The following is a 12,944-nucleotide window of genomic DNA, read 5'->3' as shown; positions in this document are numbered from 1 at the left end:
GAATGTACGTTTTGCATCCTAAATTATGACTCTTGTTACATTTTTCACCCCAATGTTAAGTTTTCTGTTAACTTGGATGGAAATCTAAAGTTTAGGGTGGTAAAGTATAATTTTTTATTTGTTTTTAAGGGATTGAGAAGAGGGGCAATCAGATCATTTCATATGATGTTATACTTTTCCATCCAAGTTAACAACAAATTTAACGATGGGATGTAAAGTATAGCAATGGTTATAGTTTATGGTGTAAAATGTGCATTAAAAAAGTTTAGGGTGCAAAGTGTTATTTGAAGTATAGTTTAAGGTGGTAAAGTATAATTTCTCCTATAAAATGAGAAGTGCTATGTTTAGTACACTTTCACAACAAATCATAAATGTAAAATTAATATTGTTTCTAATTTGTACACACCATTAAAATTACTTTTTTTGTCTACTATCAATAATTAATAACAACTTATTACTTAATATTTGTTTTGAAAGTTAAATGAAAAATGAAAATGCCCGTGAATATAAAATATGTAAAAAAAAAAAAAAAAAATTCCGTTTAAAAGAACTTTGGCTGCTTTGTTAATGATTGAATGAAATCAGAGCTCACTTTCAAAAAAAAAAAAAAAAAAAACTTTGGCTGCATATGGATGAGGTGTCAGCTTAGCGTAAAAGAGGCGCCACAATTTTTTAAGATTGGATTCGTTGGAAGAGGTGAGGGGGGCCAAGGCGCAGGGCGCTAATAAGCTCAGATCAGATCAATCGTCATATTCGACTGCATATTCCCTTCCGAGGTCTTTTTCTTTTTTTTTTTCTTTTTATATTTCCTTTCCTTTTATTTTTTTTCATTTACTCTATGTTTTAATTTCTAACTTCTATTCTTCTCTCTTAAAAAAATTTCTAACGTCCAGTCCAAGCACCAAAATTTATTATTACATCATTATAGGCTTTGGCCGCGACAATTACGCTTCGTTTGTTTGTCTTGAACTACTATAAAATATCCTCACCAGTTACCACCACTCCAAATCGCAAGCAGTTTTCATATATATACGCACACAGAAACGTTATCTCTCTCTTTTTGAGCTCTTTTTGTCTTTGTGGTTTAGATTGAAGCTTTTTTGGGATCTGTGAACAATGGCTGCTCCCACTCTCAGCGCTGCTGATGCCGAGAAACTCAATAGCCTCAAATCTTCTGTAGCTGCCCTTCCCCAAATCAGGTACTTCTTCCTCTTTTTTTTTTTTCACTCTAAATTCAAATTTATCTGTTTGGTTCCGATTTCAATGTATCCGATCGAATTTCGCAATTTCTCACTGTTTTTCGGATCTTCTGTATAAATTCAGCAGTAGATCTTAGATCTGAATTTTGATCCTCGTTGATTATATTTCTATTTGTGTTTTTTTTTTTTTTTTTTTTTTTTTTTTTTTTTTGCAGTGAGAATGAGAAAAACGGTTTCATCAACCTCATCGCTCGCTTTCTCAGGTATAATGTGTGTATATATTTATGCATGCATGTATGTATGTATGTGTTGGTTATGTGATTCTTATTTTTGTTAATGGAAGATTGGATACCTGTAATTTCTGTTCTTTATATATATATATATATTTGAAGAAATTATTACTGTGAAAAATGGTTACTTATGAATGGTTTGTTTGGTTGTGATATTGTTAATTATAATTATGAAAAAGTGGCGAAGCGCAACACGTGGACTGGAGTAAGATCCAGACCCCAACTGATGAAGTGGTGGTTCCTTATGATACCTTGAAACCCGCTCCTCATGGTAACTCAACCAATCTTTTGTTTTATTTTCATTATTTGAATAACTTTATTTGAGTATATATATATATATATATATATATATATATATATATATATATATACTGCTTAGCTTACTTGTCAACTCGTTCTGATGGGTGGGGTCAGTTGTTGTCGAATGTTTTACTAGTTAGAGGCGAGTCCAAATGGATATTCTTTATAAATGTTTCCTAAGTCATTAAAAAAAATGAAATTTTATAACTTGATTTTTATGAATTTCCACTCTGATTTGAAGTTTATTAAATTATATATATGTAAATGGATGCAGATCCTGCGGAGACTAAGAAGCTTTTGGACAAACTGGTTGTGCTAAAGCTTAATGGAGGTCTCGGGACAACAATGGGTTGTACTGGTCCCAAGTATGTGTTTTTAGTCCAAATTCTGATATATTTCTTTCTTCTGTTGCTTATGTATTTGTATACCCTTAAAAGCCAGCTGTTAAATTTTTAAATATCTTAGTGTTCTCATTTAAAATAATAATAATAATAAACTTCTGTCAAAAAGATTTTAGAATGACTTGAAGCTTAATGACAGAGTAGACCGATTCTGTTCTTTGCTTTCCACTGAGTATAAAATCTTATTAGATCAGTAGTATGACAGAAGTGTGGAGCTCAATTTTGAAATTATTTTTCATCTATTAATAAATTTATTTCATAATGGGATATAAGAGATATAATTCAATATATTATTAAACAAAATTTCATTTTATGCATGCAGGTCTGTCATTGAAGTTCGAAATGGGCTGACATTTCTTGACTTGATTGTTATCCAGATTGAGGTTATCATTTGTCTTTTCTGCTTTGTAAAAGTTTGGGGGGGGGGGTGTCTTGGCTTGCAACTAACTGTTTCAATTATTTGTAGAATCTCAACAAACAATACGGGTGCAATGTTCCCCTGCTTCTAATGAATTCATTCAACACTCATGATGATACGCAGAAGGTAAATCGTGTCTACTTTGACTCACATATACAGTAATCTCTTCTTCAATATATTTTCCTATTGAACTAATGAGTTTGTTTTCTTGTTCAGATAGTGGAAAAATACTCTGGCGCAAATGTAGAAATTCATACTTTTAATCAGGTCTGCAATACTAGTTCTGAATTTTATGCTTTGCTAAGTACCTTCTGACCGTTGAAAATTCTAAAAAATGAATTTATAATTTATCCTGAATCTTTGGATTTACACAGAGCCAGTATCCTCGTCTGGTTGTTGAAGACTTCAGTCCATTGCCAAGCAAAGGAGTGACTGGCAAGGATGGATGGTATAATTAATTAATTTTATTATATGGCTTTCGCATTATAATCATATAACTTCGAAGTCACTAGTTCACTAATTGCTTTGGTAAGATATTGATGTACAGTTTGATCTATTTTTGTGCCCCTACTTTATGGACCTCTGTTTATGGGAAGCCAGGTGATGGTTTTAGCTTAAGACCTCACCTCTTTTAGCTGCTAAATCAATGTTAGAAAATTATGACAAGTGATTTTTACTATGGGCTACTATTTGGGAATTTATCCATCACTTAATATGATAATAAATTTGCAAATTATCCAGCAATATGAGAATGATTCTTAGTAAAAATGGAAAGAAGTTGGGAAGTTGGTTGTAGGCATCATCCCATGGCCAATTAATGTGGCATATGAATTAGTCAATAAACTTCTATTTTTTTCTGTTCCAATTTCATCTGAGCCCCAATTATGTTGGAAATATTTATCATTATTTTTTTGTTAACTTTTCCAAGAAGTAAGAACTACTGTACTATTTTTTCCTATTCCAATTTCTTTTGAGCCCAATTATGTGAAAATTTTATCCTTGTTTCTTTGTAAACTCTTACTACTATACTGTTATGTGAAATAATGAGTAATTTTTAAATAAAAATTTAATGATTTTCCCCCATTATGAACTGGAAATATTTTTCGCTGCTTATAAGATGGTTCTAAACTACCATACTTGGTGTTTCTAACGGAGACTTCTAGGGTTTAAATCTCTCCTCCCCCTTTGTAACTATTGAAAAAAATGGTTCTAAATACCATCGTTTCTGCAATCTACCACATGAAAATTCAAAGTCTATTCTCTTGAACGGTTGAACCTTATTTTTTTCTAATTGTGTAACTCTTAACCTTTCCATGGCAACCATTTCTGCACTCCACCTAAAGCAAATTTTGAAGCTATACTCACTTGGATGTCTGATCTAGAGTATTTTTGATTAGTATAACATTTTCATTGCAAAATTGTTGACTACAATAGGGTAAAAGTTTGTCTTATATTTTGTTGGTCAAGTTATCTCCACTTGAATAGCATCAACATTTATAAATCTGTTTAAGTTTTAAATTATTTCAGTCTCTTCATCCTTGTTGAAACATATTCCCCTGATTATAGGCTTCAATTTCTACTACTTTGATTAGAGATTTGAAAAAAAAAAAAAAAACCATGTCAATAGTATTAAAAGTTATTTTTTCTTATTAGTGGCTTATTTATTTTAATTTTTCCTTTCCACTTATGAGTACTATATGCACATGAAGGTATCCACCTGGGCACGGTGATGTGTTTCCATCCTTGAGGAACAGCGGCAAACTTGATTTGCTGTTATCACAGGTTGGTGCTATGGTGGATTTTACGATCTGAATGCTGACGTATATACCAGTACATGCATAAGCTATATCCTTTACTGTTTTCCTGTCTTTTGCCTGATTCAGGGTAAGGAGTATGTGTTTATTGCCAACTCGGATAACTTGGGTGCTGTTGTTGACTTGAGTATCCTCTTACTGGCTCTCGGTGATCCTTGTGGTTTCTAGCTTTGTTTCTGATAATAGTGCATATCTTTTGCCATTATCCTTAACTGGATTTCTTAGAAATTTTAAATCATTTGGTTCACAACAAGAATGAATACTGTATGGAAGTAACACCCAAAACCATGGCTGATGTGAAAGGTGGTACTCTCATTTCTTATGAAGGAAGGGTTCAGGTATATATAACTTGCATTTTTGGTGTTTTTTTCTTCACAATCTTCTGATTTGTTTTGTTTAAAGCATGATAGAGGTTTTGAGGTTGATTTTATTTAGATGCTCAATTGCGCATTACTTGGGATAAATTAGTGTTATGTAGCTTATAATCTTGCAACCAAGAATTTCAAGTCAAGAACATTAAAAAAAAAATGATTTTCTTATTGCATAAAACTTTTGGGAACTTTATTTGAGTGTGAAATTAATTTTGGCTAAGAATGCGAAATTTTCTATGTGAAATTTTCTTTGATTTTTATTATATAATAGATATTATTTTAAATATTAACTATGGTTTCTATTTGATATTAACTATAAAGAAATGTTGGATTCGAAATAAGGAAATTCGCTTAAGATGGTGGTCCCTCTTGATGAAAAGATGAGGGAGATTCGCTTGAGATGGTTGGGTCATGTTCAAATGAGAGCAATTAATGCACCAGTGAGAAAAAATGAGTTGATTTAAGTTGAGGAAATGAAAAAAAAAAATGCAGGGGAAGACTAAAAATAAAATTAATAGTAGTAAAAAATGATATGTCAATTAAGGAAATAATAGAGAGTATGACTAGGATGGTGGAAAATGATTCATGTGGCCAATCCCTGATTAGACTGTTAAGGATTCATAGCTGACCCAAAGTTTTGGGATTAGGGCTTGGTGTTTTTTGTTGTTGTAATACAGTCAAATTCTATCAATTGCTTTTCTGAAATTTCTCATTTTGGTCAGTTTTTGAGAAAGAATATAACATATAGCAGATGGTCACCGTACAAGAAACATAATATTTTAAGATCAGGCTGATGATGGCAAGTTTTTATAGCTAGCTGAGAGGAAAATGCTACACGTTTTTTATTTTATTTTATTTATTGGTAAGTTGCACATTCACTTGGTGGGTCTTGAACCCAAGACCTTTGGTGCCAGTTAAGCTGGAGTTCATTGGCAAAATGCTACTCATATTTCCTCCTAGGATTTACCTTTTTATTTGGCCCAAGTACTCTCTTGTCAATGATGTTTAGCTTGAGATTGCTTTCAAAGCCTGCCCCTTGTAGCTTATAGATTCAACAAAGAATCTAAAGGAATTTAAATTGCGGTTTTAGTTTGTAGGCAATGTGAATTTGCTTCAAGATGAGTCCAGTACTTATGAGCGTTATATGCAACTGTAATACATTCAAGATTATTATTTTTTTTATTTTTTTATTTTTTGAATTGAAGGGTTTTAGTAACATATTTATTTTTAATTACATGATGCAGCTACTGGAAATTGCACAGGTTCCTGATGAACATGTAAGTTCTTGTTCCATTCCACTCTTTTCTCCTCTTTTGATCTCCTTTGTCATTTTAATTTCCCTGCAAGTGAGAAATGCTTTCATTGTCCAGAATCTCATTGTAGTTGTAGGCTAGAGGTGATATAGCCAAGCCGACGCACACTACACCCAGCTACATGATTGTACATTTGAAATACTAATTGACTGTTCAATTGATCCTAAGAGATTGTTATATGTAGTATATGGATATAATCTAATTGGCATAATAAATTAATTAGTAAGGCATCAACTAGCTAATGTTTATTGATTTTATGTTTGGCATACCTAAACACCAAAAGAACTAATTGTCATGATGTAAGTAGGGATGTGAAACAACAGAAGAGGGGGTGGTGTGCCAAAAAATAATTGGCACAACTGCTTATAACTATTTATAGTTACTAATTACATGATCCTTCCCAAAACTAGGGATGGAGGGTGAGGATATAGGTTCAATCCTTACAAGTACGGTAGTCATACCATGGAGAAATGAATTATGAAAGAAAAATTAAAGTATCAATTTGACGAGGGAGGCGACATGATGAAAGTAAGTTTTGAGTTGTTATTCGTCTGTATCTCCACCAGTCAATCTGAAATTTTAGGTCAGATTATCCAAGCAAATAGACAAATTTCTTATTAATTATGTTGAGATATTGCCCTAGATTTGCAACAATAAGTTAGTTTATAGGTACTGAGCTGCAAGAGTTGCAAAGGAAATAAAAATAATACGAAGTATGTTTCAGAAATAAAGGAATGGTCTAGTGTATGGGGGACACCTACTCCTCTTCTTAGTCCTTTCTTTCTGTTCTGAAAATTGCTAGTTAAACTGTCATAATAGTTTGTAAAGCATAGACTTATGCTCTCGTCAATCAATATCTGCACTGTGATTGTAACAAAGACCATAATGTTTCTGAACTTGCCTTTTTAAAGATGCCTTGTGCTGGCAGATCACTCTAGATGACACTGAGATTGTCATACCAGAGAAAATATGTGGTGGTCACCATGCTCCTGCCTCCCTATGAGGTGCTCTGCAGTAACTTGTATTAGCTTGATACAAGCAGTGTGCTTTTGACACAATGAGGTCATCTTATTGTAAATTTTATTTAGAGAATGTCTTTGGTGTGTGTTGATGTGATGTGCTTTCTTTGAAACAGGTTAATGAATTCAAGTCAATAGAGAAGTTCAAAATCTTCAATACAAATAATTTGTAAGTCATGTTGGCCTAAGTGAAATTTACATAAATTGATTGAATACTAACAAGATTTCACACAGGTGGGCTAACTTGAAGGCAATTAAGAGGCTTGTAGAGGCTGATGCATTAAAGATGGAGATCATACCAAACCCAAAGGTATATTCTATTTTTCTAACAGTGATGCTTTTATTTTGTGCTCTTCATTTCTGATGCTTAGACGGGGAAGTAATTGGGAGAAGTTAATCTTGTTTGTAGGAAGTGGAGGGAATCAAAGTTCTTCAGCTTGAAACTGCTGCTGGTGCAGCCATTAGGGTATTTGTTATGCATAAATTATTCTTAACATGTTTTTTTTGCTAATCATTATTCTTAACATGTTTGTTGAAGTCAAAAATTAATCTTGTAATTCTTACTGTCTCATGTCAACCAGTTCTTTGATAATGCTATTGGTAACAATGTACCTCGTTCTCGATTTCTTCCTGTGAAGGCAACTTCCGATTTGCTTCTTGTCCAGGTTACCATCTCTTCTCTGACATTAGGCGTAGGAACTTAGGTGGTAATTTGATGCTTGTCTAAAATCTCTATCTCTCTCTCTCTCCCTTACCCACTTTCCTCTTCTTTGACGCAGTCTGATCTCTATACATTAGAAGATGGCTTTGTTATCCGGAATAAAGCGAGGACAAATCCTGCAAATCCTTCTATTGAATTGGGGCCTGAATTTAAGAAGGTGAAGATTATCTTTGTGAGTTGGTGTTGTTAGATGCGTGAAGACTCTTGACATTGATAGTGAATTTTTAATTTCCTTAACAGGTTGGCAACTTCTTGAATCGATTCAAGTCTATCCCTAGTATTGTTGAGCTTGATAGCCTTAAGGTGACTGGTGATGTATGGTTTGGTGCTAATATTACTCTCAAGGTATTATACGAACCCTTGTTGCTTTTCAGTTTCTCATTTCTTCAATATTATATCAATGGCATCTGGATGGATTGTTACTTCTTAACATTAGAATTTTTAATATTTTTTGAAATCAGTCTGATTCATTTGCAGTTCTACCTTCCTTATAAATTGATTGCTAAAAATGTTTCTTCCTAGACTTTTTTCTCTTTCCAAGCTGCTTTAGCTCCAAATCTCTCATGGACGTTCCAACTTATGGATTTCTATCAAAAGTATATGTAATTAAAATTTTTCATGACTGTTATTGTTTGCAAAAACTGTTTCTTAGGAACTGCATTTGCTAGGGTAGAAAGTGAGGATAGAAACAGATGGAGAGAAAATGGAAGTTGGATTGATCTTTTCTCTTGTTTGGTAGAGTAGAAAAGTAGAAGGAAGGAAAAAAAAAAGATTTTTTTATTTTTATTTTTTTTTAAATTTAGTTCACCATTTTTAATCTTCCCAAGATGGGAGGAAAATAGAAGAGAAAATGTTATAGGTGATTTTACAATCTTATCCCCTATAGTTTATTAAAACCAATTCAATACATGAGTATAACAGGAATTTCTCCACTTTTCTATCCCTCCTATTAAAAGCTTATAATGAAAACTGTAAATCTTTTCTTTCCTTTATTCCCCCTTCCTCACATTTTTCTTCCTCTCACTTTTCTTGCCTCCCTACCAAACAAAAAATTATTGTCATTTCCATGCTTGATAAAGTAGGCAGTCCTCTGTCAGCATTGTTGTTTTAAATTCAAGTTTCTAGCAGTCTGTCAATCTGATGGGTCAGTAGAAATTCAACTTGACATAAATCATTCTATTTAAAATCTTGTTAAAAATGCATTGGTTGAAGTTTATGCAAATTCCAAGGTTATATAATTGTTGATTAAGGGGGAAATTTATTTGCTGAAGTAATTTTGTGATTATCCCAGCGTTTATATGTTTGCCTGGTTGTGTGGTGAGGTGGGGATAGGGGGTTTATCTGATGCAGTTTGAGTGATGACATGAAACCTGATGGACAGACAACACCATTTAATAAATTTTTTTACTAGTATTATACAATCAAGATAGATATTTCCAGAAAAGATGGATGATGGATCCTGATTCTATTAAGATAATGCTGATGAAGGCCTCATGACAATGACAATGATGATGACAATGATGGTAGCTCCATGATTTTGCTTGGTGCAAAACTATCACCTATGTGAACCAAAGTTTTGCAATCCCTCCTAGCTTATTGTACTAGCAAACTATAGCTAACATGGTCTTCAAATGGGGTAGTCAACCATGTTAGGAACAGAACAAATAGGTATATAGAAGTGTGTATATTCCTGTACATCTCTAAATATGTTATACACTTGTCTACAAATTTCATGGGGTCTACAAATCTCCAATCTTGTCTTCCCTCTCTCTTTTCTTCTTCTTCTTCTCTCTCTCTCTCTCTCTCTCTGTGTTTTTTTTTTTTTTTGGGGGGGGGGGAGGGAACTGCTATAAATAATACCACAATCAGTTTGCACAGGTTTCTTTTAATGAACAATATAGGCATAAATAATTATTAAATTTCCATTGTAATTTTACTCTTACTTATTTTTAGATTAGATTCTTCTTTGTAACTGACTCTTTGGTAATATCGGTCTTATTTTTGAAGGGGAAGGTGACTATTGTTGCAAAACCTGGGGCTAAGTTAGAAATCCCTGATGGAGCTGTACTTGAAAACAAGGTAAAAAGCTAGAATTTGGACCTTCTGTACATTGCTATGATGTTTTAGTGTTATTTGGGCTGAGAGTGTATATATAATTTTGTTATCCAGGAAATCAATGGCCCTGAAGATATCTGATCAAGTTGCTTTGAAAAGTTTTGGAGACCTTGCTCTTCACGAAGATCTTTCTTTGTTGTGCAATGCTGTGTATTCTGAAATAAAGGCCCAGTTTTTGTTGCAGTGTGTTTAAATCATGAAAGGCGTTTAGTCTTTTTACCAATTTCCTTTTTGTTTCATGAATGAATTTTATCGGAAAGCATAGAAGTAAAGCTAAAATGAGTTTTTATCATGAGCAAATTTTTTCATTGTGCAAGTCCAGTTTACGGCTGCACCATTTACGTTTTTTCTTCTCATTAGATCGATACCACGTGCCTCGTATGCAAGGAAACGTTTCAAACTAGCACCTATGATAAAGACATATATTACAAAAATTACATTTTTTTTATAATGTAGATTTTCAAGAGATTTAATGGTTAAAAAAAACACTTATCTTTTTCATTGTTAGATATTTATTGCTTTCCACCTATGTTTATGTAATTAATAGCATTTTTTTTTATAACCATATTCATTACATGTATAACTATCTTAATGTTGAAAGAGAGGCACGAGAAAAGCTCCTACCCACTTTGAACTCCAAACTCCAAAACTAAAGTGACGCCATTTGAGAGAAAAATGTTCCATTAATGTAGTTGATTTGTGAGGATGTAAGGAATTTGGGAATTAGGGTTTGAGTTTACAGATCTAGGGTTTGGGTTTCTGTGAAGAAAGGAAGAGTTTTGAAGTCTTTGTATGGGGTATTTAATTTGTTTTGGGGAAATTGTGCGGTGGATTGGGTTTGGATTGCTATTGGGAAACACCAACACACACAAAAAGGAAGAGCATAAAGGGGGAAGGGATAAAAACTGGGAGGGAGAGAAAAACACACCCCCACTTTCTTTTGCGAGACCAATAGAGGGGCTTTGAGCTTGCTTCCTCAAGTTTTGAGCTTCTACTATTCTCGGAGATCAGGGGAGTCTGAGAGTGAGAGAAATTTATGCCAAAAATCTCTCTCAACGTGGATGATGAATTGGAGATCCTATGGAGCAATTTGAAAATTTCAGATGAAGAGAGAAATGCTGAATTTTACACCAAACAAAAAAAACTAAGATTTTACTGATGTTGGCACTAATCTGATGTTCGGAAAGAGGAAGACAGCAAATATTATTTCTAGCTAGGAGCCCTTGATATTTTAATAAGAGGTTAATTTTGATTAAGTAGCTTGAGCCTTGAGGATGTCAGACCTGTTTACGTTCAATTTAATCGAGTGGCATTATGGTTTCGAGTTATCAATCTCCCAATTAGGAGCATGACAAAAGAAGTTGGTACGGATATCAGGCAATCAATAGGTTATCTAATAGATGTGGGTGTGCTGACTTGTGGCATTGCATGGGGTGAGTTTCTTAGGATCACGAGTCAATCTTGATATTTTTTAAGAAGATTTAGTTCTTAGTATTTATTTTTTTAAAGATGTTTGCATCATTGTAGTGGTCAAGCTTATTTTCAAACATGGATTGTGTAAGGTGCCCATTAACATGCCCGTTAACACCCACCTTTATGTCAATATTTTTGCTAGCCTTATAGGCTGTAGGTCAACTTTATACCGTCTCTTTCTTTTTCTCCCATTTATTCAATTTTTTTTTTTTTTAAATCAAATGAGACCCACATTATTTTAACCTTAACAAACACTGTGTGGTGCTTGTTAACATTTGCCTTCAAAATATATATTGAAATGAATGTAATCTATTTGACCAACCTTTTTGTTTCCATGAATGTAATCCATTTGACCAACCTTTTTATTTCCATTTGCAGTATTTACTTAGAAGTTAAAACTAGAAATTATTGATGTTAATTTGTTTATAAGGAAATGTACTCTTGAGTCTTGATTAATGTAAATATATATAATTTTTGCTAATCATCCCAGGCCTATTTGGTTGGGGTTGATTATTGAAGGGTGGGAAAATTTGGGAGAAAAAAGTGGGGAGAAAATGGTGGGCTCAGGAGTTTTCTCTTTGGGCCCACCAAAAATCAATCTCACTAAATTGGGAAGAAAATAAGAGTGATTTTGCTTGAGACTTCTCATTTACTTTTTTACCCTCATCTGTGAAGTTATTTCCCTTTGATTTTTTATTTTTTGATCCTTTCTTTTTTGTCTTATTCTGTCATTCCCATTACTGCTATTCTAATACTAGTGCTATTGTCGTTGTTTCTGCTACTTTCTTTTTTACTGGCTTGTTTAGCGTCAAATTTGTGCTCTTTTTTTTTCATTGTTTTATAAAAAATATAAGAACAAGGAAAAATAAAATAATAAATGTGTAGTGTGTTAATTTTATAAGATGTAATTTATTAATTTTAATTAATAATAAGTAATATTTTCTTTATTTAATGTAATAAGGACATAAGAGTAAGTTTATACATATAACATTTCTATTCTCCCATTTTTCTTCTCAACCAAATAAATTAAGTTTTCCATTTCTCCACTTTTCCATCCTCTCAATCATGCATCATAAGAGAAAACTAAAATCTCTTTTATCATCATCCTTTTTTTATCCCCAACCAAACAAAAATATATGAGAAATGATTAGTGTATACAAGTTATTACACACAAAATTATGTGTAATAGTTTTTTAAATTGAAATTGTGACTTGAAATCATGATTTTAATTTAAAATTCTTTTTACACAACTTTATGTGTAATAGGAAGTATGCAATAGACATTGCCCTCTAATATATATATATATATATATATATATATATATATATATATATATATATATTGTAGGGATATTGGGCCTGGGGCCCAATCTGAGAACATAAAGTGATCCGAGGAGGAGTAAATATTGTCAAGGGAGTTTATGTTAGTAAATGAGAAAGTTAATTTTGGTCATAAGGGTCCAAGAGAGTGGGCTATATATATATATATATATATATTGTAGGGATATTGG

At 32.8% G+C, this 12,944-nt stretch overlaps 1 protein-coding gene across 2 annotated transcripts; it reads left to right on the top strand.

Moving 5' to 3' along the window:
• Positions 1 to 670: 670 nt before the first annotated feature.
• On the top strand, positions 671 to 10,256 carry LOC115976217 (UTP--glucose-1-phosphate uridylyltransferase). Of its 2 annotated transcripts, XM_031097376.1 has the most exons (21): positions 671 to 776; positions 1,089 to 1,199; positions 1,415 to 1,462; positions 1,669 to 1,760; positions 2,064 to 2,154; positions 2,513 to 2,573; positions 2,657 to 2,734; positions 2,825 to 2,875; positions 2,983 to 3,056; positions 4,318 to 4,390; positions 4,492 to 4,549; positions 4,648 to 4,760; positions 6,038 to 6,070; positions 7,242 to 7,294; positions 7,360 to 7,435; positions 7,535 to 7,591; positions 7,707 to 7,790; positions 7,905 to 8,003; positions 8,087 to 8,191; positions 9,854 to 9,925; positions 10,016 to 10,256. In XM_031097376.1, the coding sequence occupies exons 2-21, from the start codon at positions 1,117 to 1,119 to the stop codon at positions 10,040 to 10,042; spliced, it is 1,428 nt and encodes a 475-aa protein (XP_030953236.1). In that variant the 5' UTR covers positions 671 to 776; positions 1,089 to 1,116; the 3' UTR covers positions 10,043 to 10,256. The 2 variants fall into 2 exon arrangements, with proteins under 2 accessions (XP_030953236.1, XP_030953235.1); XM_031097375.1 differs by lacking the exon at positions 671 to 776 and having other exon boundaries at positions 860 to 1,199.
• Positions 10,257 to 12,944: the final 2,688 nt, after the last annotated feature.

Source organism: Quercus lobata, chromosome 2 (genome assembly GCF_001633185.2).
Source record: "Quercus lobata isolate SW786 chromosome 2, ValleyOak3.0 Primary Assembly, whole genome shotgun sequence".
Classification (NCBI taxonomy): Eukaryota; Viridiplantae; Streptophyta; class Magnoliopsida; order Fagales; family Fagaceae; genus Quercus; species Quercus lobata.
The sequence above is the reverse complement of the archived record's forward strand: the minus strand, read 5'-3'. Positions and strand labels throughout refer to the sequence as shown.

Excerpts from the sequence above, each read along its gene's own strand:
- LOC115976217 (XM_031097376.1), top strand. The coding sequence starts at position 1,117 with ATGGCTGCTCCCACTCTCAGCGCTGCTGATGCCGAGAAACTCAATAGC. Across the intron at positions 3,057-4,317 it reads GTGACTGGCAAGGATGGATG|GTATCCACCTGGGCACGGTG; the intron begins GTATAATTAATT and ends ATGCACATGAAG. Across the intron at positions 8,004-8,086 it reads TGGGGCCTGAATTTAAGAAG|GTTGGCAACTTCTTGAATCG; the intron begins GTGAAGATTATC and ends TTTCCTTAACAG.